Source organism: Herpailurus yagouaroundi, unplaced genomic scaffold (genome assembly GCF_014898765.1).
Source record: "Herpailurus yagouaroundi ecotype Mexico unplaced genomic scaffold, PumYag 222, whole genome shotgun sequence".
Taxonomy (NCBI): domain Eukaryota; kingdom Metazoa; phylum Chordata; class Mammalia; order Carnivora; family Felidae; genus Herpailurus; species Herpailurus yagouaroundi.
In genome coordinates, this window is record NW_024412453.1 from 19,251,216 (window position 1) to 19,277,819 (window position 26,604).

At 64.1% G+C, this 26,604-nt stretch overlaps 5 protein-coding genes across 8 annotated transcripts; 3 read left to right on the plus strand and 2 right to left on the minus strand.

The window, feature by feature from the left end:
- Positions 1–98: 98 nt before the first annotated feature.
- FBXL16 (F-box and leucine rich repeat protein 16) lies at positions 99–11,772 on the plus strand. 2 transcript variants are annotated; one of them, XM_040459519.1, is made up of 6 exons: positions 99–396; positions 6,910–7,568; positions 8,245–8,753; positions 9,167–9,251; positions 9,617–9,680; positions 9,842–11,772. In XM_040459519.1, the coding sequence occupies exons 2-6, from the start codon at positions 6,924–6,926 to the stop codon at positions 9,988–9,990; spliced, it is 1,452 nt and encodes a 483-aa protein (XP_040315453.1). In that variant the 5' UTR covers positions 99–396; positions 6,910–6,923; the 3' UTR covers positions 9,991–11,772. The 2 variants fall into 2 exon arrangements, with proteins under 2 accessions (XP_040315453.1, XP_040315452.1); XM_040459518.1 differs by having other exon boundaries at positions 99–391.
- A 1,176-nt stretch (positions 11,773–12,948) lies between these two features.
- On the plus strand, positions 12,949–18,202 carry WDR24 (WD repeat domain 24). The gene is made up of 8 exons (XM_040459510.1): positions 12,949–14,030; positions 15,019–15,196; positions 15,346–16,018; positions 16,569–16,687; positions 16,766–16,887; positions 16,982–17,086; positions 17,166–17,506; positions 17,660–18,202. The coding sequence occupies exons 1-8, from the start codon at positions 13,550–13,552 to the stop codon at positions 18,011–18,013; spliced, it is 2,373 nt and encodes a 790-aa protein (XP_040315444.1). The 5' UTR covers positions 12,949–13,549; the 3' UTR covers positions 18,014–18,202.
- A 101-nt stretch (positions 18,203–18,303) lies between these two features.
- On the plus strand, positions 18,304–20,603 carry JMJD8 (jumonji domain containing 8). 3 transcript variants are annotated; one of them, XM_040459528.1, is made up of 10 exons: positions 18,304–18,439; positions 18,519–18,617; positions 18,771–18,819; positions 18,897–18,993; positions 19,068–19,136; positions 19,241–19,360; positions 19,435–19,523; positions 19,600–19,734; positions 19,821–19,948; positions 20,495–20,603. In XM_040459528.1, exons 1-9 carry the CDS (start codon positions 18,324–18,326, stop codon positions 19,899–19,901), a joined length of 855 nt encoding a protein of 284 aa, XP_040315462.1. In that variant the 5' UTR covers positions 18,304–18,323; the 3' UTR covers positions 19,902–19,948; positions 20,495–20,603. The 3 variants fall into 3 exon arrangements, with proteins under 3 accessions (XP_040315462.1, XP_040315461.1, XP_040315463.1); XM_040459527.1 differs by having other exon boundaries at positions 19,821–19,917; positions 20,495–20,573; XM_040459529.1 differs by having other exon boundaries at positions 18,305–18,439; positions 19,456–19,523; positions 19,821–19,917; positions 20,495–20,573.
- Positions 19,950–22,367, minus strand: STUB1 (STIP1 homology and U-box containing protein 1). Its single transcript, XM_040459524.1, has 7 exons — positions 22,065–22,367; positions 21,336–21,534; positions 21,084–21,249; positions 20,786–20,873; positions 20,605–20,661; positions 20,399–20,515; positions 19,950–20,320 (listed from the first exon to the last, which is right to left on the minus strand). The coding sequence occupies exons 1-7, from the start codon at positions 22,221–22,223 to the stop codon at positions 20,195–20,197; spliced, it is 912 nt and encodes a 303-aa protein (XP_040315458.1). The 5' UTR covers positions 22,224–22,367; the 3' UTR covers positions 19,950–20,194.
- A 1,523-nt stretch (positions 22,368–23,890) lies between these two features.
- On the minus strand, positions 23,891–26,584 carry RHBDL1 (rhomboid like 1). Its single transcript, XM_040459521.1, is given in 9 exon segments — positions 23,891–24,486; positions 24,563–24,623; positions 24,704–24,804; positions 24,879–24,991; positions 25,109–25,257; positions 25,335–25,559; positions 25,809–25,985; positions 25,987–26,175; positions 26,432–26,584. Coding segments are annotated over 9 exon segments (1,326 nt in total). The 5' UTR covers positions 26,471–26,584; the 3' UTR covers positions 23,891–24,214.
- Positions 26,585–26,604: the final 20 nt, after the last annotated feature.

The following is a 26,604-nucleotide window of genomic DNA, read 5'->3' on the forward strand; positions in this document are numbered from 1 at the left end:
CCCGGCGCCGGGAGCGCGCGCGGGCGGGGGGGGGTAGAGCCGGGCGGGGGGCGCGCGCGGCGCCGCCGGCGGCCGCGGAGGAGCGCGGGGAGGAGGGCGCGGGGAGGGAGGAGGCGCCCGCCCGGCTCCCTGCAAAGCGGCCTTATTTATCTGGGCACTGCCTCAGCCTCCCCGGTGGGAGGCTCGGGCAGCCGATCCTCTCCCACCGGGGAGCTCCTCTCCGGGCGCGGCCGAGGGGGCCGGCCAGGCCGGGGCGCGGGGCGCGGCTGGGCCCTGCCGGCCAGGCCAGCACCTCGGCCGCCTCCCCGCTTCGCCAGCGCCCATGCCGGGCTCCCCATGACGAGAAGACGCCCGGCGGACAGCGTGGCATGAGCCAGGTGCCCGGGCCGAGGTAAGGTGTGTGCACCGGGCCAGGCTGTGGAGCCGGGGAAGGGGCCAGGCCACGCCATCGCGGCGGCCACAATGAGGAGGGGGGAGGGGGCTTCGGACAGGGCCGCCAACACCCCCAGGGTCTCACATACGCGCGCGGCCGCTTCCCAGGCGGAGGCCACTGAGCCTGTGGTCCTGACAGGCCCTCCCAGGGCTCCTGACCCCAGAGGCTGCCTGGTTGAAGCACGCTCCCCACAGCCACTGGACCAGGGCTGTGGGCCGGTGCCGCCCGACCATATCTCGGTGGAAGCAGAACTGCAGGCCCCCAGCCGGCGTGGCTGGGTGAGATCCTGGACCTCCTTTGAGCTCTGAGCTTCCCTCCCAGCACCACGAGCCCCTGGGCCTATGAGACAGGTGTGTTAGACACAGTTCCACTCCAGGAGCCATGTGGATGCATGGCGGGGGCCCAGTCTGCCCTGGACACCTGGGCCTGTGTGGAGCTGCCACCACAGCAGGAGGATGAGGGGAAAGGAGGAGGCTGGGCACCTGCCTGGTCCTGGAGGAGGGGTCGAGCCTTGGCCGAGGTTGGACGGCCCCAGAAGGGAAACCGGGCACTCTGAGACTTGCTAGGGCAGGGGTCTGGCCTCCCGGGATTTCAGGGGAGAGAGTCCCCCACCCATCACCCCAGAAGGCACCCAACACCCTAGCTGTTGGAGCCTCAGGGAGCCCACGGCCCAGTGGCCACTCCTCCAGCCCCTCCCGGCCTCTGCACAGGAAGCCTTCCCTCCAAAGAGAGAACAGATGGCGGATGCCGCTTCACCTGCCCACTCGGTCAGTCCCTTCCCGGTAGCCGCCACCTCCCAGGCCCCTTCTTTCAGCCAATGCCTTTGAGCGGAGGCCTGGGCTGGGTCCCTGAGAGGGCAAAGGCTTGATGGAGACTTGCTGGCCTGGCAGGAGGTGGCCACAGGTCTGGACCAGGAGCTATGGGGACAAGGGAGATCCAAACCCCGGTCATAAACGTGGGCAGCGCAGGGCAGACTGTTCAGGCCCCAAGGGCCCGCCGTCTCCGCTACTTGGCTCCCCTCTTCCTCAGCCACCTCTCACTTGGGCCAGGCCTATAAGTACCCCTGATGCTGGGCAGGCTCTCTGGACAGGCGCTACCCTCCAGTTCACACCCACTTCCAGGGCACTTCAGTGAGTCCTCTCTCCCAATGGAAGAAGGACACAGTTAGCCCTGAGGTAGGGGCACCTGGGGCCCTCGAGACCGCTGGCCTGGGCCCAGGAAGCCTGCGCTGCTGAGAGCCAGGGAGACATCTCACCCCAAGGTAGGGCCCTGCTCGGCTGCCTGCAGCCCCATCTTGTCACACGTGGGTGCTCGCTGCCGTGCCTCAGAGGGGAAGAGTGGAGGTGGCAGCGAAGGAAGGCTCTGTGGGGTAAGTGGGTGGTTCAGAACCTTCCCCACCACTGGCAGGTTGGAGCCGCAGCCAGACCAGTCACAGAGGGTGGGCTTGGACCCCATCGCTTCACTTGGTGGGGAAGAGGGGGAGGGTTTGAGACAGCCACCCAAAGAGGCAGACACTAGATGCCCCCAGTCTAGGCACTGGAGGGCTCATCCTCCAGAGCAAAAGAGCCAAGATGAGGCGTGGAGCCCAAGCCCGTTCCCCGAGGTGCCCAGTCCCACATGGCCAAGCTGTCTTGAGCTTGACCGCAGGACTGGGTCTGATGAAGCACCGATTGGGTCTCTTTTGAAGCCATGTGCTCACTTCCTGGAGCCCCCGGGGCACGGGTGGGGCAGCCTGCACCCCAGAAGCATCCCTGGGCTGGGGGCGGGAAGGGAGTGCTGCCTGGCACATGTGCAAAGTGACAGGGATGTGAATGTGCCTGAATCACGGGGCTTGTCATGGAGTTTGTCAGCCCGCACTGTGTCCCCAATCCCAAGCTGGTTGTCACCCCAGTCCCTGGGGATGTCACTGCAGATCGACCCGATGTGAATTTTTCTGACTACCCACACCCTGTCCAGCTCCATGGGCCTCAGTGGGCCAGGAGAATTGGTCAGTGCAGGTCCTATCAGGGCCAGACCCCTCCAGCATTCACGGTGGGCTGTGTCAGAGTATCGGGGATGAAGGAAGAGATCTCGGAGTTGGGGGCCATGAGGAGTGGAGGGTTTCCTAGGCACGAGCAGTCCAAAAGAAGAGAGTCCTGCAGCTTGCAGCCTCTGGAGAGAGAGCAGGGGCATGACAGAGACAATGCTGGGGGAGACCACTAGCCTAAGGTCACAGGCTGGGAGGACACAGGGGACAGGAGAAGCAGAACAGGGCAGAGGAAGAGGCCTCAGGAAGTGCACCTGGCCAGCGGCAGACCAGCTGAGGGCCCAGGGTCACCATCTGGACCTCAATGCCTAGCTTGGTCTTTGGAGGTCAGACAAACTGGGGTCAAATCCCAGCTTTGTGCACCTTTTGAAAATTCAGTCTCTGAGCCCCACTTTCCCCACGCCTGGTCAGGCAGCGTGTGAAGGGCTCAGACCAGCAATAGAGGAGTGGCACTGGGAAGAGCAGGGCAGGACCAGCTCCTCCCTCCCTTCTGGTGGCTCCTGTCCCCTCTCCCTGGATCTGGCCAGATTATGAGGGATGGGCAGGCAGCCTCCTTAACCCTGCAGCTCCCATAGTGGGGACTCAGCCAAAAAAGAGATGTGAGCCATCCTCTTCCCATGGGCCTGAATAATTGCAAGGCCCACCCTAAGCCCTAGGGTCTTGGGCGCCTTCTCAGAGACTCTGGCACCAACCCAACCTAGTGGCTGCCCTCACTGTGGACAGTGGCCTCTGCTACAACTAGGATTAACAAACTGAGCTACAAGCAGCTCCCCTACCATCCACTGCCCTCTTCTTCATCTGGCCTGTCTTCCATCAAGCCTCCTGGGCATCTGGCAGCCATATCCCTTTCTGCATGACCCTGCTGACTGCCATTATTCATTCATTCATTCATTCATTCATTCATTCATTCAGCCAGCACTCAGAGGCCACTCAGTCATGGTGCTGCCTGTCTTCAAGAAGTCCCCAGCCAAGGGAAGAGACAGACGGATGGACAGTAATGACTGAGACCCTGGCGATGCTTTTTTTCAGGGCTGGGGAGTCCCGCAGGGGGAGACCGGGGTGGTGCTCACACTGAAGGATGGAGGGTAAGGAGCTGGCAGGGTTAAGAAGTGGGGAGGCCGACTGAGCAAGCAGGGGGCCCATCATGTGCCCTGGGAGGGGATGAGGAATACAGAACAGGGGGTCTGGCTGGACTGTAGGGCCATGGCTGAGGAGGAACCAGAGGCGAGGCTGTAAGGTGGACTTGCTAGGTCTCAGGGCCCAGTGACTTGGCCGCAAAAGAAGCAGTTCCTTTCAGAGCCTCAGCGTGGGCATCTGGAGACTGTCGGCCTGGGAGCCACCAAGTTCTGGAGTCCTCCCAGGAACCTGGAGCCCCCGCAGCCTATCCCAGGAGGACCTCCTCCAGAATTCTGCTCCACACGGAGGCACAAGACACCAGGGGCTGAGGCTGAGAATAGTGCAAGTTTGGCCATCTTTTTAAAACGCCTCTTTTCCTAGCGTTAGCTCCTAGTGCTTAGTTCTAAAGGAGGAGGCAGACCACATAAGACTGGCCACTGCCCCTACCCCATCCTGACTAGAAACTCCGGGCAGGTCCTCTGAGCCCCAGTGCATGAGAAAGAGGTTGGGGTCTCGCAGCCCATCTGGCTGGGTGGGTGGGACCAGGCAGAGGGCCACTTGTCCCAGCCCCCTGCAAGAGACCCCCTGCCTAACTGACAGGAAGACTCATCTCTGACCGCAAGCTCGGTTCTCTCCTAAAGCCCTGACCCCTGGGCCAAGCTGTGGCTGTTTCCAGTTTTGAGCCACAGAGCAAGGATTGTCAGGCTGGGTCAGTGAGGCTGGAGTGTGCAGGTGGAGCCCAGCAGGACCATGGACAAGGTCAGGAGCTCAGCGCTGCTTCCGCCGAGAGGCAGCTCCAGGCGAAGGCACGGCAGAAGGGCTAACCCACTGGCAGGCAGGGCATTGCCTTCTGGCCAGGGATGTGTGTGAGATAAGGGGCAGCCAGGCCTCGGACACCCCCACCCCCACCCCCAGGCGGAGGCCATCCTCGACCTGGCCCCTCCCTCCCGTGGGCTCTCTTCACCCGCTGGCTGTTTTCACCAGCTCCACCCTGAGGCCTGAAGAGGGGATGGGACTGTGGGCGCGTGCAAATGTGAGCTCCATGGGGTGGAAGTGGGGGGGGGGAAGAGCCCTGCAGATGCCCGGGGCATACACGTGCACCCTGCCCCCCCCCACCAACTCAGGCACTCCACGTGCACACCCGTGGCTGGGAGCATCTTTAACCTAAATCGGCACTGCTCTTGAGTTATTTCTCCCCTGGTGCCACCTCCGCCGCCTCCTCCGGATCTTGGCGGAGCGGGCGGCTTCTCGCCCCGCCCCGTCGCCTGCTGAGCTGGGTTTGCCGGGGCCGGCCCCCCTCCCCACCCCCACCAGCCGCTGTCCGCGGTGGAGACCGCCGGGGCCTGGCCTCCGAGCACGCGCACAGCGGCTGGAGGGGCGCTGTCCATGGTGCTGCGCTCCAGGGCCGAGCCAGCCGCGCCTGGTCTGCGGGAAGCGGCGGAGGTCGGGTGGGCGGCGCGCCCTGAGCCCTGAGATCCTGGCGCCGGGCACCGGGGACACAGAAGGTATTCAGGCTGGGGCTGCCTTTCTGAACCCAGCACAGCCCACAGGAGGGAGTCGACAGGACGACAGGACAGCCTCTCCTCTGGTCCCAGGAGTGGGCGGCCACTCGTGGGCTTCACCCTGTCCCTCCATGAGGCACTTCTGATCCACAACGGTTTCCTCATCACATACTGGTTTAAAGAGATCTGGGGCAGCCCTCATGTCAGGCTGCTCCCCCCGCCCCCCGCCCCAACACACACGGGGCCGACATGAAGCTAGTGGACATTCAGCGGACGTTGTTATGAATGTCGTGTTTTATCCAGTGTGAGGCTGCTACTATCTGGTCATGAGCTGCAGTAAAGGGACAGCCAAGGTTGGGGAGCCTCCCCTGGGGAGGGTGGGCCTGATGTGGACTGCCAGGCTGGGGGCTCATGGCTGTCAGAGCAGGAAGGCCTTTCGACCCAAAGCTGAGTTGGTAGCCATGAGGCCATATGTTCCCATAGACCCCTGGTCCCAGCCCAGGTCAGCAACCCCTCCACAGATGTGGAAGGCCAGCAAGGGTTGTCCTGTCCAGGGCTTGCAAGCCAGTGGAGGCATGGTGCTGGGTAGAGCAGGGCAGGGTGGCTCACTTCCCTCCCTCCTAATGGCTCCTTACCCCTTCCCCTCAGGACGGCCATGGGGTCCAGAAGCAACTTCCTCACCACTTTCCAAATGCTGACTGTGGGCCATACACTATGCTTAGCCCTTTTCACATGTTGTCCTGTGGGGGTGTATCATCCTTTCTCAGGCTCAAAAGTAAGGAAAGTGAGCCTCAGAGAAAAGTGCCTCACTGAGGCCACAGAGCCAGGGTGTGTGACCCTAGAGCTTGTATGGCTGAACCACTGGGTGCACTGCCTTTCCATGGGATGTCTAGAGTGGGGGTGGGCGAGAGAAGATCTGGAATGTGGAGCAGATGGTGGTACTGTGAGGGTCCCCCTGCCCCCCTCTCCAGGGCTATCTGTGCTCAAAGCCATCTGCCACCCATTCACAACCTCAGAGCCCTGGTGGGGGGGGGGGCGCATTGGGGGGGGTGGCTTCAGTCCCACCCTAAGAGGAACTCTCTACAAATATGCTTCCACGGCCAGCCCTAGTCCAAGCCTCGACTCCACCACTTACTGTGACCTTGGGCAAACAGTTCATGCTGCTTTATTTTCCTCATCTGTAACAGTGGGCATGGTCATCATAGTACGATCCTCAACGGGTTACATGGAGGATTACAGGACAGTATGTGTCCAGGGATCATTGTGCTGGCATCAGAGTAAACCTCACCCTTTCTTTTGGGTAGATTATGAACCACAGAACCTCCAGTAGGCACTGACATTTTCAGGGGCTGGTGTGTGAGTCTCAGACAGGGTCCTGGAACCACTCCTCAGAGGCATGCTGGAACCCCACAGTGGCGATGCAGAGGCCGCCCCATACCAGCTCCCTCAGTCTCCCAGTTCCTACCCGGGTAGAGGTAGGCCTGGCAAACACTGATGTTGGGCATCAGGGTAGTAAAGGTGAAGGGAGCAGTCCCAGGCAAGTGTCTGTCTGTCGCTGCCTCTCTTCTCTCATCTCTAAAACGAGAACCATAGTACCTAGCTGTCAAAAAGATGTGAGTACTGGTTGAGCTCAGTGCGCATAGTAGGTGCTCAGGGAGTGTCATAGTCATGAACAGCCCTGATCTCACAGTCGGGGAAGAAGGGACTTAGATTCAGATCCTTTCTGTTGGGTGGTTCTGGGAGTGCCAGGGGAGGAGATGCCCTGGGATGGGAAGGAGCCCAGCCCTGCTGCAGCAGGAGACTCATTACCCCATCCTGGACCCTGTCTGCAGATCGAGCGAGGAAGATGTCGAGCCCGGGTGTGGACGGCGACCCCAAGCCTCCATGCTTGCCTCGAAATGGCCTGGTAAAGCTGCCGGGCCAGCCCAACGGCCTGGGTGCAGCCAGTATCACCAAGGGCACACCAGCTGCCAAGAACCGGCCCTGCCAGCCACCACCCCCACCCACCCTCCCACCACCCAGCCTGGCTGCCCCACTGCCACGGGCTGCCCTAGCTGGGGGCCTGTGCCCCCCAGCAGGGCTCCCCCTTGGTGGACCAGCCTCAGTCCCAGTTCCTGGGCCCCCAGTGGAGCGGCCACCACTGGCCACAGATGAAAAGATCCTCAATGGCCTCTTCTGGTACTTCTCAGCCTGTGAGAAGTGCGTGCTGGCCCAGGTGTGCAAGGCCTGGCGGCGTGTGCTCTACCAGCCCAAGTTCTGGGCGGGCCTCACACCTGTGCTGCACGCCAAGGAGCTCTACAACGTGTTGCCTGGTGGCGAGAAGGAGTTTGTGAACCTGCAGGGCTTCGCTGCGCGTGGTTTTGAGGGCTTCTGCCTGGTTGGTGTCTCCGACCTGGACATCTGTGAGTTCATCGACAACTACTCCCTCTCTAAGAAGGGCGTCAAGGCCATGAGCCTCAAGCGCTCCACCATCACCGATGCCGGCCTGGAGGTGCGCCCCACCGGTCGCCTGGAAGGGACAGGGGTGGGGTGGGCAGGGCCAAGCAGCAGCAAATGAGCTGGGGGTGGGGGGAGGGAGGGTGCCCCCAGAGGAAACCCCAGGCATACAAGGAGCAAAGGAGCTGAGGGTGGTGCTGGTGCTCTGTGGATCATGTCTCTGGGGGAGGGGAAGCAGGACTGGTTACATAATTGGGGGGACCCAATCCAAAATGAAAATTCAAGTCCCTTGTTCAAAGATGGTTAAGAATTTCAAGACAGCAACATCAAAGCAATCAGTCAAGTGGGAGCCCCCTCTGAGCTCAGAGCCCTACATGCCTGTGAGGCCAGCCTTGGGTGGGGGGGGGGGGATGCTGCAAGGGAGCAGGTGCTCAGGCCAGAGGAGCAGCTGTGCAAGCTGCCCCTTCCCCAGGGCCAGGACTCTAACCATCAAATCCTTAACACCAAGTGCTCTGGAGCCCCTGCTCTGGAGAGGCCCTGAGCTCCCAGGTCCCCCTGTGCTCTGCCTCTTCTCTTAGAATGTTGTGGTGATGTGAGAAACACACTGTGACGTGCACTTGTCCTGTTTTACACCCGTCTACACTCGAGAACGCTGCTTTCTGCCCCTCATTGGGCTCCTTCCGGGGGGCCCCCCCCCCCCCCCCATCCTCACCACGCCCTGCTGCCCGCAGGTGATGCTGGAGCAGATGCAGGGGGTCGTGCGCCTGGAGCTGTCAGGCTGCAACGACTTCACCGAGGCGGGGCTGTGGTCCAGCCTGAGCGCCCGGATCACCTCGCTGAGCGTGAGCGACTGCATCAACGTGGCCGACGACGCCATTGCGGCCATCTCGCAGCTGCTGCCCAACCTGGCCGAGCTGAGCTTGCAGGCCTACCACGTGACGGACACGGCGCTGGCCTACTTCACAGCACGCCAGGGCCACAGCACGCACACGCTGCGTCTGCTCTCCTGCTGGGAGATCACCAACCACGGCGTGGTCAACGTGGTGCACAGCCTGCCCAACCTCACCGCGCTCAGCCTCTCCGGCTGCTCCAAGGTCACCGACGACGGCGTCGAGCTCGTGGCCGAAAACCTGCGCAAGCTGCGCAGCCTTGACCTTTCGTGGTGCCCGCGCATCACCGACATGGCGCTCGAGTACGTGGCCTGCGACCTGCACCGCCTGGAGGAGCTGGTGCTGGACAGGTGCGCGCGACCCCCACGCCCGGGCAGTGGGGGCGGGGGGGGGGGGGCGGGGGGGCGGGGCGGGGCCTTCTGAGCGGGGAGCCTAGACCAGTGGGGCGACTGTAGCGGAGTGGCGCTGCCGCGTGATGGGGAGTGGGTTGAGGACGGGCGCTCACAAACCCGGGATCCAGAGTGGCCCTGTAACAAGGATGGGGCTGAACCGCCCCCCCACCCCGGAACGGGTGGTGCCACCAAGCAACCAGGGTGGGGGTTGGGGGGGACCTGGCTGGGGAGAGTCTGTGGAAAGGGAAGCGCTCTCATCTGTGCCGGCGGAGGGGAGCTTCAGGCCTGGACACGCGGGGAAAAGCAGGAAGGGGCGGAGCTGAGGGGCGGGGTGTTTCAAGGTGGGCAGCGCCCCTCTGTTGCACCCACAGGTGTGTACGCATCACGGATACTGGCCTCAGCTACTTGTCCACCATGTCGTCCCTCCGCAGCCTCTACCTGCGATGGTGCTGCCAGGTACCCGCCCTCCTCGCCTCCGAAGACTGGGGAGCAGAGGTGGGGGACTCGGCCCTTCCTGGCCGCTCAGCCGGCTGCCCTGATCCCGGAAGGGTCAGAGGAAGTTTGGGTCCCTCCACGTCTAGCGCGCGACATAGGCCGAGCGCCCGGACTCCCTGGGGCCCTCAGCGCCACTCCCCTGCTGCCTCCTGGCTCCTTGGGAGGCCGAGAAACCCCCTTTTTGATCCCTGCCCCCCTGCGCCTCCAACAGCTCCAGGCCCAAGGCCTGACCCTAGAAGTGCCCCCTGCGCCGCCCGCCCCCCCGCCTCCCCGCCAGGGGCGCGAGCAGAGGTCGTTAACCCGCCCTGCCCTCCCCTCCCGCCCAGGTGCAGGACTTCGGGCTGAAGCACCTCCTGGCCATGAGGAGTTTGCGGCTCTTGTCTCTGGCAGGTGAGACCCCACCCGCCCCCACCTGGCCCTGCCGGGTCCCTCGCGCCGATTCATACCTGGGGCTGACTCCCCGGGTCCCAGGGCCCGGTCCGGAGGGAGACGCCGGGCGAGCTCCGCCGGCCCCCGCACTCAGCCGCCGCCTCGCCTCCCGCCCGCTGCAGGCTGCCCGCTGCTGACCACCACGGGGCTGTCGGGCCTGGTGCAGCTGCAGGAGCTGGAGGAACTGGAGCTGACCAACTGCCCCGGGGCCACCCCCGAGCTCTTCAAGTACTTCTCGCAGCACCTGCCCCGCTGTCTCGTCATCGAGTAGCGCGGGCCTCCCCGCCCCCGGCGCAGGAAGCCGCCACGCTCCGGGGCGGGACGCCTTCTCCCGGCCCTGCCCTCAGGGGAGCCCTCGCGCCTGCGGCCCAGCGCGGGAGGCAGGGCGAACCTGGTGACCGCCCGGCCCCCCGCGCCCCTCCTGGCCCCGCCCGGGCGGGGAGGGGCGGCGGGCGGGCCCAGCCCCACGCACGCACGCACACTCGGGGACTCTGTGCATGCCCCTCGTGCCCGCACTGCACGCCCGCCCTCCACCGCACCACAGCCGCCTCCATCATTCGTCCACCCGCTGGGGGTGGGGGGGTGGGGCCGGGGCTCGGTCCTAGGGGGCGCTTTGAGCTCTCCTGACCGCCGCCCTTACCACCTTCCCCGCCACACCCCGCTCTGTCTCCCCGCTGTCCCCCCATCTCGGGCAGGGCCCGGAGGGACTGAGGGGAGCTGAGTCCCCCAGGACACAGGGGCCAGAAGAGCCCCAAGGGCTTCCCGCATCTTCCACTGCACCGCGCCTGAGGCCCTCGGAGGGGTGCGAGGGGAAACAGGCCACCGCCAAAGCCATGGCCCGCCAAGGAGCCCAAGGCCCTCCCGCCCGTGCCCCACCTCATGCCAGCCTGACCCCATGAGACCTCCCCTTTCCCTGGCCACTGTAGGAGGCAGTCCCCTGCTCGCCCCATCCCCCACTGGCAGGTCTATGGGTCCGTGGGCCAGAATGGGGTGGAATTGGGTTGAGGGAGGGACAGCCCTGGCTGACAACGATATTGGTGTAATCAACATTAACCGAGCCGGCTGCAGCTTACCTCAACCCGGGCAGGACACCACCACCTTGAGAAACCACAAGCTGGAGCAACCCTCAGGCCCTGCAGGCCTTGCAAACAGCCCTGGGTGGACCCCACACCAGTCCCTGTAGCCAGCTAGGCCCAGCCTCCTCAGCGCCACACTTTATCCTGGGCAGGTCTCTGTCAGGTGGAAGCTGGAAAAGCGGGCCCCAGCCAAGGCTCAGGATCAGCGCCAGCCAGCAACTCCAATCTTACAGTGGCCAGCACACCCTCAGCATCCAGAGGAGGGAGGGCTCCTTTCTAGCTGCCCCCACCCCCTCCCCAGCTTCCCAAACCTCTGCCTGCCCAAATGGGCTCTCGCCATGTTCTGTCCAATCCCAAGACATACGGAAGTCCTGGGGATGCTGGCACATCTTGGCAACTGCTGAGGAGGGGGCTGGGACCCCTTTCCATCCCAACCTTGAGCCCCAGGAAATACAGTGCCCACACCCAATCTTGGGACACCCCCTGTCTGGTTGGAAGAAAGTAACCAGTTTCCAGAGAGCCAGAGAGTGAGCGAGAGAGAGCGAGCGAGCGAGAGAGCGAGAGCGAGCGAGAGAGCGAGAGATGCTGTTGAAGCAGAGAAACAGTTCAACAGCCCAAAGATTTCCCTGTCCTGGAGTGCCCACAGGAAGCTCCGGGGCTGAGGTGGTCAGGAGCCAGTTTCTTCAGCCCCTCCTCCCCACGGCTCCCTAGTGGGGAGGAGGCAGCTGTCCATTTGTCCAAAGTATTAATGCAACTGAAGCTGTGATATTTCCAACGACTGTAGGAGGAAAAATTAAGGGGAGAGAGGAAAACAAAACAAAACCAACCAACCCCTAAAATCATTTTCTTATTGTACATAACGACCTCATTCTCCTGTATATGCGGAAGATATAACCTTATATTTGGTAAGTGTTTCTTGTGCTATTTTATCACGTGACCTGTTTATAAAAATATATATTAAAAAAGTTGTAAAAACACGTGTCTGAGTTGTTTTTAGGTCATCCGACCATGGCAGGGGAAGGTGTATCTGCCCAGGGTGGCCCAAGTCTCTGGACTCTTGTGCACCGCTCAACTCATCACACTTTCTGGTTCTCTCAACACGCAGAGGTTGGTGCCACTGTGCAGACTGGGAACACAGCAGCGACCAGTACATTCGGTCCCTAAGCTTTCATTGCTTTGGGGAGGAGAGAATGATACCAAAGTCATTACATATAAGAGTAACCTCAAAATATCTAGAATCTAGTCCATCCTTCCAGAAGGGCAAAAATGAGCCCTGTTTCGTGCATTGGGTAACTGAGGTTAAGAGGGGGGCAGGGATGTCCTATAATCATACAGTACAGCAAGGACCGAACAGGACTCAAAACCAGGAAAGGAAGGACGGCTCAGAGAGGGTCATTCGATTGCCCGGGGGTGGTGTGAACCAGCAGGATCTGTCAGGCACCGGAGTTTGTGGAGACCAAGACAGGCATGATCCCTGCCTGATATACACCCGTGTGCCACACGCAATGACCAGTAAACGAAGGAATGCGTTTTGACAAGCACTGTGGAGGTGACAGTGACTGGAGAGGCCACATGTTAGATGTGGGGGCCGGGGAAGGCCTTTGACAACGAGATACTTAAGCCGAACCCTGGAGCGTGGAGAAGACGCTTTCTGCAGAGCGGAGAGTGCAGAGCAATCGCGTGGCCCGGACAGGAAAGAGCTCGGCGGGCTGGAAGAAGCGGTGTAAGCGGCCGTTGCTGGAAGTGCGCCAGGAGAGACGGAGGCCGGGAGTCTGGGGGTTATTCCTAGAGCGGTGGGGAGCCCTGTGGACTTAGACCAAAGAGTGGTACCTGGCAGCTGTGAGGGGCTCAGATGGGGGGGGGGGGAACGAGGTGGGTCCAGGGGAGGAGAGTGAGGAAGGAGGTGGAGACGACTGCAGGGATTCGGGACTCGTTTAGGGATGGCTGGACTTGCTGGCGGAGAGTGAGCACCAGCATCAAAAGACCAACCGCTGAGGCGGAACCGCGGGAACGCCCGGCAGCGCCTCTCCCACAGTTCGGGACCATCCTTCCGGCTGCACCAACTCGGCTCCCTCATCCGGAACGCTTGCAGTGAGGTGCCCGGTTCCGCCGAGGGGCCGACAAGCACGGACCACTTCCGGCGAGCAGGTGGGCGGGAAAGAGAAGGGCTGCTTCCGGTCCGGCGGTTCCGGCCAGGCCCGCCCGGCAGTTTTAGGCGATGGCTCCGGTGCCGGCGGAGGGAGAGGCTTCTCCGATCCCTCCAGCCGTGTTCCCGAGGCCTCCCCGGCCCCGCGCGCGCCACTCTCAGTGCTCCGCGCTGCCGGGGTCTCCTGCCTTCCGTCCGGCCAGACCCCTCAGGCTCTTTACACGGCTTGGCTCTTGAAGTCCCGTCGTTGGCCGCGGCGCCCCTCTGGCCCTTCCGCCTCTTCCCTGGAGGCCCAGAGACGGACTGTGGGGACTACTTCGCATCCTTGCAGGGACTGACTGACCGAAGGTCCAGTAATCACCCGGGTCTGACTGTTGGGGGATGGAGCGGGGACCAGGGCTGGCACTGACCGGGTAGGGTCTCCCCACAAGTCAGACGTGTCTCCTGAGGGGCGGTGAACGGTCCTGGATTGGCTCCCCAAGACTGACCGGCCCAGGACTAAGCAGTTTGGGGGAACCCAACCAGGGTGGCGGGTCTGGACTGACAGGCCCCTCCTGGCTGACCAGGCCAGCCCACTTGACGGGCCTCGTGTCCCACCCCGGGCAGCCATGGAGAAGATGTCCCGAGTGACCACGGCCCTGGGTGGCAGCGCGCTGACGGGCCGCACCATGCACTGCCACCTGGACGCGCCGGCCAATGCCATCAGTGTGTGCCGTGACGCCGCCCAGGTGGTCGTGGCGGGCCGCAGCATCTTCAAGATCTACGCCATTGAGGACGAGCAGTTTGTGGAGAAGTTGAACCTGCGTGTGGGCCGCAAGCCCTCGCTCAACCTGAGCTGCGCCGACGTGGTCTGGCACCAGATGGATGAGAACCTGCTGGCCACGGCGGCCACCAACGGCGTGGTGGTCACGTGGAACCTGGGACGGCCGTCGCGCAACAAGCAGGACCAGCTGTTCACAGAGCACAAGCGCACGGTGAACAAAGTCTGCTTCCACCCCACCGAAGCCCACGTGCTGCTCAGCGGCTCCCAGGACGGCTTCATGAAGTGCTTCGACCTCCGCAGGAAGGACTCTGTCAGCACCTTCTCTGGTGAGGCCCTGGAGGTGGTCGGGCAGGTGGAGAAGGGCACCACGTGCATCCAGAGTCTTCAGGTGTGCTCCCCGAGAGCACTACCAGAGTGGCTGAGGGTCAGCATGGGAGCAGGGGGCGTGGGATGAGGGAGAGCCTGAGCAGACTGCGGCCAACCTGGGCCGCTGAGCGGACGCTTTGGTTTGCTGCCTCCTCTTTTCCTGCCTCAGAGCCCCGGGCCGCTTCACTGAAGGAAGCCACGGGGAACCTCCACGGTCCTCAGCTCAGGGATGAGAGGAGGCGGAGTATGCTGCCTGCCCCTGCCCCCCAAGTTCTTTTCCCAGCAGGCCCAGCTCCTCTGCCACTAGCTCAAGGCCAGCTGGCCTGTTCACCCTGATGAGACCAAGTGCGGCACAGGGCGGAGCCCTCGGTCGCCTCAGAGAACTGGAGGGCCTCCTAAAACACCTGAACTACCTGCGCTGTGAAAAAGCTGGAGTCTTTGAAGGCTCTTGGTGTGCTGGTGCAGGGAGGTGGATGTGGACCGTTAAGGTCTCCGGTCCCCGGAGCTGACCCGGCACTCCACCTCAAGGCGAAGGGATGGGGCCGAAGCTGGGGCACCCTCGGGGGAGTGCAGAGAGCCCAACAACGCTCAGTGCTCCGATGGCCGGTCCGGAAGGCAGGCCGCAGCTTTGTGCAAGGGCTCACGTCAGATGCAGGATCCAGGGAAAGTCGAGGTCGTGTTTCTGCTTCGGAAACCACATGATGCCTGGCATCCTGCTCCCTGACCTGATCTACCCGAGCTCCTCTGTGAAGCCTCTGCCCACCACCACCGCCCACCCTAGGCAGGCTTAGGGGTGTTTACTCCGCCTCCTAGGCTTCCCGGCCTTGGTCATGGGCAGCCATGTGACTGCAGTCCAGTCACTCCAAGGCCGCCACACCTGGCTGCCTTCTCTCCTGGAGCCTCCTGTGGGCTGGCTCTCTCACCTTCTCCCTCCATGGATGTCCACAGGCCAGTCTGAGAGTGTGCGGGACGTCCAGTTCAGCATCCGAGACTATTTCACCTTCGCCTCCACCTTTGAGAACGGCAACGTGCAGCTCTGGGACATTCGGCGGCCTGACCGCTGTGAGAGGATGTTCACAGCCCACAATGGACCTGTCTTCTGCTGCGACTGGCACCCTGAGGACAGGTGTGGGGAGGAGTGTGGAGGGGAGGGCGGTGGCAGTAGGGTGGGATGGATGGGCTCACGGAAGGGCTGCCTCAGAACCTGTGAGGCAGAGAGCGGGGAGCCCTCCTACCCCAGGAGAGGATGCTAAGGGTTTCACGGACCTATTGCAGGGGCTGGCTGGCCACAGGTGGGCGTGACAAGATGGTGAAGGTCTGGGACATGACCACGCACCGTGCCAAGGAGGTGCACTGCGTGCAAACCATCGCCTCGGTGGCTCGAGTCAAGTGGCGACCCGAGTGCCGCCACCACCTGGCCACCTGCTCCATGATGGTGGACCATAACATCTACGTGTGGGACGTGCGCCGGCCTTTCGTCCCGGCTGCCATGTTTGAGGAGCACCGCGATGTCACAACGGGTATCGCCTGGCGCCACCCACACGACCCCTCTTTCCTGCTCTCCGGCTCTAAGGACAGCACGCTGTGCCAACACCTGTTCCGTGATGCCAGCCAGCCTGTTGAGCGTGCCAACCCCGAAGGCCTCTGCTATGGCCTCTTTGGGGACCTGGCCTTTGCTGCCAAGGAGAGCCTAGTGGCCGCTGAGTCTGGGCGCAAGCCCTACGCTGGTGATCGGCGCCACCCCATCTTCTTCAAGCGCAAGCTGGATCCTGCCGAGCCTTTTGTGGGCCTCGCCTCCAGTGCTCTGAGCGTCTTCGAGATAGAGCCTGGCAGTGGCAGCATGAGCTGGTTTGTGGACACGGCCGAGCGTTATGCCCTTGCTGGTCGGCCTCTGGCTGAGCTCTGTGACCACAATGCCAAAGTGGCTCGGGAGCTTGGCCGCAACCAGGTAGGTGGGGGTGGCCCCAGAGGCTCCCAGGGGCCATGACCTTGGGGGGTTCCTCCGACTGTTACATCCAAACCCTTTCAGGGATTTAGCACTCAGCTGTGGCTGCTCCCACCACCAGCCATCACCCTGGTAACAGGGTGCCCAGTGCCCTGCCGTGAGCCCGAGGCCAGTGCCGTCCTCTGGGTGCAGGTCTCGGGTGTTATGGGGTTCAAGTGCCCTCTTGTGGCTCGTTTTTGCTTTTGGATTTCCCAAGCTGTCCCCGCTCTGCAGAGGTGCATGCAGCCACTCTCGTCTCCCTGGGTCAGCAGGCTCATTTCCGTGTTGGCTGCCTTCAATTTCTGCTTTTGTCTATTCCCCTGTTGGAAGGAGGCTAGAATTTTTGCGTTTGGCATAGGCGTCAGTCTCCCCCGCTTGGGGTGGGCCAGGATGCTAGGTCCCTGGGGCAGCTGAACACTGAGAGGTTGTGATTCCATCTGGGCATGGGGGGGTGGGTGCTGCATGGGGTACCAGGGACCCAGGCTCCTTGTAAGTGCCTGGTGGCTGCTCCTAGGTGGCACAGACCTGGACCATGCTACGGATCATCTACTGTAGCCCTGGCCTGGCGCCTGCCACCAGCCTCAACCACAGCGTGGGCAAGGGCAGCTCTTGCGGCTTGCCACTTATGAACAGGTAGACGCCTGGGGGTGGCTCTCCACAGAGGGTGGGACCGTTGGAACCCATCTACCCATCAGCCCTCCCTGTCCCCAGTTTCAATCTGAAGGATATGGCCCCGGGGTTGGGCAGTGAGACCAGGCTGGACCGTAGCAAGGGTGACACACGGAGCGACACGGTGCTGCTTGACTCCTCAGCCACACTCATCACCAATGAGGGTAGGCTGAGGGGCGGGCAGGGGGTTGATGGGAGTGGGGCCAGGGCATCCCAGAACCAGCTGCCTCTGGAACGCCCACCCTCCCTTGTGGGCAGATAACGAAGAGACAGAGGGCAGCGATGTGCCTGCAGACTACCTGCTGGGCGACGTGGAGGGCGAGGAGGACGAGCTGTACCTGCTGGACCCGGAACACGCACACCGTGAGTGGGGGCCGGGAGAGAGGGGTTGGGAGGCAGGGCCGGAGGCTCAGACCCTGCCTTCCCTGCCCCTGCCTTGCAGCGGAGGAGCCCGAATATGTGCTGCCCCAGGAGGCCTTCCCGCTACGCCACGAGATCGTGGACACTCCACCTGGCCCCGAGCACCTGCAGGACAAGGCCGACTCGCCCCACGTGAGCGGCAGCGAGGCTGATGCGGCTTCCTCAGCTCCCATGGACTCCTCCTTCTCGCTCATCTCGGTATCACACGCCCTCTACGACAGCCGCCTGCCGCCTGACTTCTTCAGCGCCCTGGTGTGTGACATGCTGCGCTTCTACGCCGAGCAGGGCGATGTGCAGATGGCCGTGTCCGTGCTCATTGTGCTGGGTGAACGCGTGCGCAAGGACATCGATGAGCAGACCCAGGTGGGTGACCGGGTCTCCGGGAGGGCCTCCCTGCCACCCCCAGACCTGACCCCCCGCACGTCTGCCTTCACCTGCACCCGGCGCGCTCAGGGTGAAGCCCACAGCGCGCCCACCTCCCGGCCTCTTGCCTCCCTCCCCTCTCCGCACCGCCAGGAGCACTGGTACACGTCCTACATCGACCTGCTGCAGCGCTTCTGCCTCTGGAACGTGTCCAACCAGGTGGTCAAGCTCAGCACCAGCCGCGCCGTCAGCTGCCTCAACCAGGCCTCCACCACCCTGCACGTCAACTGCAGCCACTGCAAGCGGCCCATGAGCAGCCGTGGCTGGGTCTGTGACCGGTGCCACCGCTGCGCCAGCATGTGTGCTGTCTGCCACCACGTGGTCAAGGGTCTGTTCGTGTGGTGCCAGGGCTGCAGTCACGGCGGCCACCTGCAGCACATCATGAAGTGGCTGGAGGGCAGCTCCCACTGCCCTGCGGGCTGCGGCCACTTGTGCGAGTACTCGTGACCCATCTGCGCCGGGCCTGGGGTGGGTGGGGCTGGGCGTGCGAACCAAATAAAGGACGCGGGAGCCGCAGTCTAAGGCTGCCTGTCATCCCATCGTGCCGCCCGACGACGTCCCGGTTGGTTTTAACGCGCTGGGCGACCGGGGTGGGTAGGTGGCCTCGTCGCCAGGGGAACTGGCGGGACGGGAAGGGGGGGGGGGGGGGGGCCCCAGCCCGGGTCGGGGGGCCTTCCCCCTTCGAAAACACCCTTCCTTCCGGGGCGGGTAAAGGAAGGTGCTTCCGGGCCGTTGCTGCGACGACGGAGTTCCCGCCATGCCTCGCGGCGGCGGGCTAATGGCGTCGGGGGCGCGGCTGCAGTTACTGCTCGCGCTCTGGATGCTGGCGGGCCCGGCCCGGCCGATGGCCGCGGACGCGAGCGACGGAGGGTGGTGAGCGGCGGGGTCCGGGGCGCGCGGTGGGGCCCGGGGCGCGCGGTGGGGCGGGGGTGCTGACCAGCTGTGCCCGCAGGCAGCGACCCGGGCCTGGGGCGGCGGCGGCGGTGGCGGAGGAGGAGCGCTGTGCCGTGGAGCGTCGGGCCGACCTTAGCTACTCCGAGTTCGTGCAGCAGTACGTCCCCCCTACCCACCCCGGAGCGCCGATATCGCGCCCTTTCTGGCGCGCCCGTCCTCCCTGACCTCCCAGGATCTATTTGAACTAACCCGTGGGGGCTGGAGCGGGCAGGCGCGGGTCAGACTTGGCCGTGACTCTTGCCCCTTCTAGCTACGCCTTCTCCAGACCCGTCATCCTCCAGAGGCTCACAGACAACTCGGTGAGTGCTGGCGCCCCTCCTGGCCACTTTCCGCCCTTGCTGGGCCCAGCCCTTGAGTCTTCTCCCCACCCCCTTAGAGGTTCCGGGCCCTGTGCTCCCGAGAAAAGCTACTGGCCTCCTTTGGGGACAGCGTGGTACGGCTGAGCACTGCCAACACCTACTCCTACCGGAAAGGTGAGCTGCCCCACCCTGCCTGCCAGCATCTTGTAGGCGGCCCCAGCGAGTCCTGACCAGCCCCTTTCCCGCAGTGGACCTGCCCTTCCAGGAGTATGTGGAGCACCTGTTACACCCCCAGGATCCTACCTCCTTGGGCAACGGTGAGTGGGCTTTGGTCGGCCCTGGGGTGGGGTGGGAGGGGATGGGGGCATCGGAAGTACTCGGGTGCCAAAGTTCCTGCGTGTCCTGTGTTCTTTGCCGGCAGACACTTTGTATTTCTTTGGGGACAATAATTTCAGCGAATGGGCATCACTTTTCCAGCACTATTCCCCACCCCCATTCAGCCTGTTGGGTACCACAGCTGCTTACAGCTTTGGAGTTGCAGGTGGGTGCCCTGCAGGAGCAGAGGGCATGGGAGAGAGGGAGGGGGTGGGGAGACTACAGGCTGGGTTTGGTTAGCGACTGCCGGTAACTCCACAGGAGCTGGTTCTGGGGTGCCTTTCCACTGGCACGGGCCCGGCTTCTCAGAGGTGGTCTACGGCCGCAAGGTCAGCACAGGATGGGGGCTGAGGCTTGGGGCTCGCTGACTGCAACACAGAGTGACCTTGCTGCTCCCGCCCCCAGCGCTGGTTCCTGTATCCCCCGGAGAAGACACCGGAGTTCCACCCCAACAAGACCACACTGGCCTGGCTTCAGGACGTGTACCCAGCCCTGGCACCATCTGAGAGACCCCTGGAGTGCACCGTCCAGGCTGGCGAGGTCAGTAGGTGACGACAGGAAGGGGCCTCCAGGCTGGACCAGCTGCCACTAACTAATTTCTGTGCCCCGCCTCCGTCCCCCACCAGGTGCTGTATTTCCCTGACCGATGGTGGCACGCCACACTAAACCTGGACACCAGCGTTTTCATCTCCACCTTCCTCAGCTAGCCAGAGTGGGCGGCTGGTGAGCCCAGCACACACCAGCACACGCCCCCATTAGTGCTCACAGATTTTATTACAGGACAGTGGTGGCGGCAGCCCACCCTCACCTGCTGTCTCTGGCCCAGACAGGTGGAGGTGGGGTTCATGGTCCAGCAGCGAAACTGATGAGGGTGGGGGTGGGGACACTGGGGCAGGGATCTAGGGACACAAACTATGTACAGGGACTGGGAGCTACTGCCCCAAGGCCCTCCTGGGCCAGGATACTAGGCAAGACGGGCTGCCCTTGCACTCGCCCGGCCTCAGTAGTCCTCCACCCAGCCGTTCTCAGAGATGAACGCATCAATGACCTCTTTCATGGCCAGGTTCGGGATGAGCTGTTCCTGGGTCAGGGGGCTCCGGGTGACAGGGTCAAAGTGACCCACGCGCTGCAGTGTGCAGTGACAACAGGGTCAGAAAGCGCTCAGTGCTTATGGGTCCTGCTCCCAACACATGTGGGCCCTCACCTGCAGGTGCTCCTCGATGTCCTTGCGGTCGTAGGTGATGCCACTGGGTGTGATGCACGGCTCCCGCATGAGCTCAAAGCTGATCTTGCCACACAGGTAGTCGGGGATGTCTCGCTTCTACAGCACAGACGGTCCAGTCAGGCACCAGGAAGGGGACGCCACTCCGATGCCTGCTCCCCGGCGCCAGAGGACCTACCCGGGCTTACCTTTCTTTTCTCGTCCACCTGGGAGAAAAGCTCATCCATGTCTGCTAAGTACTTGTCCTGTCAAGAAGCAAGCAGCTACGCATGGGCCAGACGCCCCATCCCCCCTCCCCAGGCACAGGCCCCCGCCCACCACAGGCGCGCGGTCTGGCGCACACCCACACACGGGCTGGGGCACCCTCACGTGCTTGGCCTCGATGCAGGCCTGCTGGGCCCGGATGTGGCTGTCGTCCTCATCACCCTCGTGGTTCCTCTGGCATTCTTCCAGCTCCCTGGGGGTCAGCCAGGAGCCGGTCAGAAATGGGTCCGGCCAGGAGAGGCCACGCTGCACCCACCCCTCGTTCGGGTTTCATTTTCCTCCATCTCCCGCTCGCCCGTGTTGGCCTTCAATAAACACTCGTGTTCTTGGCTCCGAATCGGCCCGAGAGTGCTGACTTGAGGGGGGTGGGGGGCACGCGGAGCCTGCCGCTTGCACAGCTCACCTCTCCCGCTCGGCCACAATGAGCCGGGTGAGGTAGGAGTGCAGCTCGTTCTCCTGGTGGATGCGCCGCTCCTCGATGCTGTTCCAGCGCTTCTTCTTGGCGATGCGCAGAGCACTAGGGATGTCATCCCCAAAGTTGAGCCGCTGCTCCTTGGCGAGGTTGTAGGCTGGGGGGAGAGGGGCTTCAGGTCACCTGGCCAGACTATCCACCTGGTCCCAGGCACCCCTGCAACCCAATAACCAGCAGGCCCACCTCGCTGCAGGTTGGCAATGGCCTCATCGTAGCTCTCCATCTCTAGCTGGCATTGTCCCAGGAAGAAGTGTGCCTTCACAGACTGCCCGTCCAGCTCCAGGGCCCGCCGACAGTCTGCCAGGGCCTGCTCGTGCTGCTGCATCTTCAGGTAGCACAATGCCCGATTGGTGTAGTACACTGCCACCAGAGGATTCCGGGTCTGGGGACCAAGGCCGGGCCAGCCAGCATGAGGAAGTGAGCTCTGCGCGCCCCCCTCTGCCCTAAACCCTATCCCAGTTTGGAGCCCACGGTGAGAATCAAGACACCAGAAATTTCTCAGTTTCAAAGCTCCTGCATGCTAAAGATTAGTGGAGGGTGCGCTCCCGGTCCCAAGGCCTGCCTGAGCCCACCTTCTTGCCTCCCACGAAATGTTGCCGAGATAAATTTCCGAGCCCTGTGGAGATCCCCAGCTTTGGGCCTGGAGTCCTCAAGGAACAGGGATCCCTCGTCCGCTGCCCGGGAACCTCAAGCACCCTGAAGCCCCCACTCGCCATACTTCCCCAGCAAGCAGCACTGGGCTGGAGAGCAGCGGCCTTGACACCTTTGGAATAAGAGCATCGCTAAACTCTCAGGGCCCAAACGTCCGCACGTACGAGCCAGGACCCTTCGAAGGCCCGGGGCCCGAAGTCGGGGCCCCGCCCCCTCCCGTGGCCCGGTCGCAGATCCCCTCCCCGGCGCGGGTGCACTCACGATGGCGCGGCCGTAGCAGGCCGCCGCCTCCGGGTACTTGCGGCCCACGAAGAGCCGGTTGCCCTGCTCCTTGAGCTCTTGCGCGCTCGGGCTTTTTTCGGGGCTTCCGCCGCCGGCGCCCAGCCGCGCGCCGCCTTCCTTCTCCTCCTTGCCCTTCATGGCGCCGCGCGGCACAGCCTGGGCTCAGCTCCCAGGCTCCGCGTCTGGCCCACCCAGCGCCCGCAGCCCGAGCCCGCAGCCCGAGCCCGCGATCCGCTCGGGCCCGGTCCAGCGATCCGCCACCGGAACTTCCGGCCGCGGTGGGCGGGGACGCGTGTGCGTCCGACGGGCTGCGGGGGTGGGGCCGGCTGGAGCATGCGCTCGAGGCAAAGCGACGGGCGACTTGGGAAGGCTACAGAAGCGTCAAGAGTAACCGGGGCTGATGTCAGCCCCGCCCCGCCGAGGCCCCGCCCCGCGCGCGAACATGGCGGCCGTCCGCGGGCAGTGGGGCCTGAGGCCTCCAGCCGCCGGGCCGTGGTCCCGGCGCTCCACGGCGTGGTGCCCTGGGCCGATGGTAGGGCGGACCGCCCCCGATGCCCGAGTCTCCGTCACCGCCCTTCCCCAGGTGTCGAGAGGAGTGTCCGCGGCCACCGAGGGCCGAGCGGAGAAGCACGTGACACGGGACGAACTGGAGCGGCTGCCGGCGTGCAAGCGGGTGGTGAGGGCTTCCCACGTGTGGGGCGGGGCCTCGCGGCGTCGGGGCGGGCCCCCCGGGTGAGGTCCACCACCCGTGACCCCCAACCCGATCTGCCCCGATCTGGCCGCGGAGGGGCCGCTGCCCGAGCTGGTGGTGCAGCGCTCGGCCGGCGCCCTCCGCCTCCAGGCCGACGTGCGGGCAGCCGTCACGGAATTGTGGGCCTCGCGACTGCCTCGGGTTAGTCGGGAGAGCTGGGCGCCCCGGCGGGGTCGCGAGACCGGGCGTGTTAGTGACCCTGTCTGTAAAGTGAGCCCAGGGCCACGTCCATGACACTTGGGGATCCCTAGGAACGGCAGCCCTACGCCGAGGTCGTCCAGACGCTGGCGGGGCATGAGGGCTGCCCCTTCACTGCCCATAACCGTCCTGGCTGCGGGAGCTCCAGAGGCGGCAGCCTTCACGTCCGAAGGCCGCAGTGGCCGCAGTGGCGGACCAGCCAGCGCTGCAGTACGCCCACAAGCCCTAAGTGTTGCACCTGAGCCGGGTGCAGAACCACGGCCGCAGCCCTCAGCAGAGGGAGGGGCCCGTCGGAAGGCAGGGAGGGCATCCCATCCAAGGCCCTGGTCAGGCTGGCGAATGCAGGGCTGTACAGCATAGACTGGCCAGCATCCCGGGGCCCCAAACTGCCTCTGCCCCTCCCTAGATAGTACCTGAGGGCTGTGGACCCCTCACCGTGTGCAGACAGCACTACGGACGTGGGCTGTGGGGCAGAAGCTGTGCCCAGACCTTGGCCCCAGCCTGGCCACCTGATGACACCGTGCCAGCCAAGAAGTGCAGGATTCAGGCTGAGTGAACTTGGGTGTGGCCCAGGGCCTGCACCTGCCCGGTAACCTCAGGCCACAGGTTTCTCTGGGTGTGAGCTGGCCAAGGAGGAGGCTGGCTGCTGCAGGAACTCAATAAACGCTTGCTGAACTCTCATCTGACTGTGAGGACCACCCCACTCCCCACTCCCACCTGCCCCCCCCCCCAGCATAGGAGTGCAGAAGAGTGAGGGAGGAGCCCAAGCTGTCCACGTGGAGGGAAAGGCCCTTACGGTCTGCTCAGCGAGTGGGAAGGAGGCCAGGCCCGCCCTCAGAGCCCTGGTGCAGCCACCTGGTGCTGTGTAAAATATTTATTCGTTTTCCAAAAAGGCTCAGACCGCAAATCGTGATGGGGAGGCTGGGGCAGGGTCTCCTCCAGGGCCACACTTGGGGACCTCCACTGCCTGGCTAGGCAGTCCTACCTCCCCAGGCCTGGGAGGGGGTGGCCAGGGCTGATGTAAGGCTTGGCCTGGACACCATGGGCTACAGGACCCACCAGTCCCCACGGAGGACAAGCAGTCTTGAGATGTACATTCACAGAGGACGGACACGCGGGCTCGCCCGGTGGCCGGCCCACACACGCCCGCACCCTGGCCTGTGTGGCCCTGAGGAGCCCATCAGGGTGGGGGGGGGATGTGGGCGCCTAGCAGGTCATAGGCGAAGACGTTCCAGAAGATGGCAAAGAGCAGGAAAGTGCCGTAGGCAAGCAGCACCACCCACCAGCCGCACTGGTCCCGAAGTCGCTCCTCATAGCTGCGCAGGATGGTCAGACCCATGCTGACCCCGACCACTGCACCTGCCAGGTGTGCCATGAAGCTGGGCTGTGGGCCTGAGGCAGGCAGTGGTGGGGAAAAGCGGAGCCACACGGCCCGGCCCACCTCGGAGCTCACTGCGGAGAAAGGCAGCAGGTGGGAGGCACCCTGGCCTTAGGCTGAGGCCCCCCAGCCCCCTGACCCCCTACTTACTGCACACCAAGGCCAGCACCATCCTCAGCAGCTTGTAGGGACACCTCATCCCGGCCCAGTTCTGATGGAGCGTGAGACAGAGGCTGTGAGACAGGCCTCGTGGGCCCCTCCCCACGCCCGCCCCGCGGTCCGCCCTATTACCATGACGACGTTGGCCAGGTGTGCCGAGCACAAGGCGTAGACCCCACCGGAGCCCCCCACCGCAGGGGCCCGCATGTCGGTAATGGAGACAGTCAGGGAGCCTGTGTGAGCAAAGGGAGAGCAGTGAGGGTGAGGCTCACCAGTGACAAGGCCAGGGGGCACGTGGCTGCCTCACCTGCCAGCACACCGGCCAGGTAGAGCAGGCTGATGCGGAGCAGACCGTGCACCATCTCCAAGGGCACCCCGATCATCAGCTGCAGGAGCGCGTTGAACCCCAGCTGCTCCAGGCTGGCCGTGTGGGCGTAAACAGATGTGAAGGCAGCGGTCAGGCCACCAGCCCCGGCCTCGAGGGCCTGAGTCCTCCTGACGCCCTCGGAGAGATGCCAGGGGCGGGCCCGGACTCACCCAACGTGCATGAACATGTAGGTGAGGAAGCGCCAGGCTCGAGCACGGTGGCCGGGATGGTACACGAGGGGGCTCTTCATGTACTCAGGGTGGTAGGTCTGCAGCACCCATTTGTTGAGACGGGCCCCGTAGCACAGGAACACGATGATCTGGGAGACAGAGGAGTTAGGGCCAGGCGAGGCCAGGCACGGGGGCGGTTCCCAGAGTGGTGGACAGGTGGGCACACCTGGGCAAGGGTGACCGAGGCCATAAACACGGGGGGTGGGCAGCTGCGGTGCCGGTAGAAGTACCAGTGGCGGTCCACCTCCCGGGGCAGGATCTCGTAGGCGACGTAGCGCACAAACCGCTTGTAGACACCCAGGCCTGGCTCATCCGGCAGCCCGTCCCGGGGCAGGGCCCTCTGTCCGTTGGCGATGGCCCGCTTAAAGCTGCTTGAGCGTTTACTGCTGATCTGGCGGGGGGGGGCTGGTGGTGCCTAAGCATGGGCCACCGTACTCCCTGCCCACCCACCCCCAGCCACCCTGCCCCCTTGGCCCCACCCAGCTTCTGGCAGAGTCTGAGGCCCTGCCCCAAGTGCACACCCCTCCCTGGTGGGAAGGGCAGGGAGTGAGGGCTGCCCGCCCACCCCACTCTGGCCAGGGCATTGTGCCTGTCAAGGCCTGGGCCCGTACCCTTGCTGTTTGCCCGTTATGGCACTGACCAGGTCCACCAGCTCCTGGTAGCAGACCTGGCCCCGCTCGTTGCTCTGGGCCAAGGCCACCAGCATGTCCAGCTTGGCTGGGTCCAGAGGCAGCTCATGGCTGTGCACCAGGCCAGTGAAGGTGTCCGCACCGATGAAACCTGTGTTCTCAGGGTCCAGCTGCTGGGGTGGGGGTGGGGGGGGCGCCGGCCAAGGCTTGAGGGTGGGTCAGGCCAGCTGGGAGAGGCAGGCTCCAAGCACCCTGAGACCAGACCTCTGTACCCACATAGTCCCCGGAGCCGCCAGGACACCAGTGCCTGGGTCCCAGGCCTTCAGCTCCTACAGCTCTTAGGGGCCTCCCCGCCTCATTTCTGCCCTGCCCATCCTCCTGGAAGGATAGGACCAAGGTCTGAGCACAATCTCCCTCCCTCCTTTACCTCCCCAGGCTCCCTGGTCTGGCTGGCCCTCTCCTGGGGTCTCACGCAGGGGGGGCCGAGGTCGTGGGGGAGGGGGCTTGAGAGGCTAGGCGCCAAGAGGGGGCTGGACCGCGGCTCTCTGGGAGCTCCGTCGCCTCGGCGCAACCCAACGTCGGGCCGAGGGCTGCGGCGGGGGCGGTGCCGGCGCCCCCCACCCACCCCACGCACCTGCTCCTGGATAAGCTGCAGCAGCGAGCTCCTGTCCATAGAGCCAGGCGGGGCCGGGGGCCGGGGGCCGGGGTCGGCGGCCGCGGCCGGAAGGGGCTGCTCTGCGGAGGACTCCGCTCCGCCCCGGCCCGCCCGCTCCGCCCGCTCCGTTCGGCGCCGCGTCACCGAGCCAG

Coding starts and splice junctions, on each gene's coding strand:
- STUB1 (XM_040459524.1), bottom strand. CDS start 22,223: ATGAAGGGCAAGGAGGAGAAGGAAGGCGGCGCGCGGCTGGGCGCCGGC. Junction 20,874..21,083: donor ATTGTGGCCGAGCGGGAGAG/GTGAGCTGTGCA, acceptor GCTGACCCCCAG/GGAGCTGGAAGAATGCCAGA. Junction 20,516..20,604: donor AGGTGGACGAGAAAAGAAAG/GTAAGCCCGGGT, acceptor TCTGTGCTGTAG/AAGCGAGACATCCCCGACTA.
- WDR24 (XM_040459510.1), top strand. CDS start 13,550: ATGGAGAAGATGTCCCGAGTGACCACGGCCCTGGGTGGCAGCGCGCTG. Junction 16,888..16,981: donor CACACTCATCACCAATGAGG/GTAGGCTGAGGG, acceptor CCTTGTGGGCAG/ATAACGAAGAGACAGAGGGC. Junction 17,507..17,659: donor ACATCGATGAGCAGACCCAG/GTGGGTGACCGG, acceptor CCGCACCGCCAG/GAGCACTGGTACACGTCCTA.
- JMJD8 (XM_040459528.1), top strand. CDS start 18,324: ATGCCTCGCGGCGGCGGGCTAATGGCGTCGGGGGCGCGGCTGCAGTTA. Junction 18,618..18,770: donor TACTCCGAGTTCGTGCAGCA/GTACGTCCCCCC, acceptor TGCCCCTTCTAG/CTACGCCTTCTCCAGACCCG. Junction 19,137..19,240: donor TCCTACCTCCTTGGGCAACG/GTGAGTGGGCTT, acceptor CTTTGCCGGCAG/ACACTTTGTATTTCTTTGGG.
- FBXL16 (XM_040459519.1), top strand. CDS start 6,924: ATGTCGAGCCCGGGTGTGGACGGCGACCCCAAGCCTCCATGCTTGCCT. Junction 8,754..9,166: donor GAGGAGCTGGTGCTGGACAG/GTGCGCGCGACC, acceptor TTGCACCCACAG/GTGTGTACGCATCACGGATA. Junction 9,681..9,841: donor GCGGCTCTTGTCTCTGGCAG/GTGAGACCCCAC, acceptor CGCCCGCTGCAG/GCTGCCCGCTGCTGACCACC.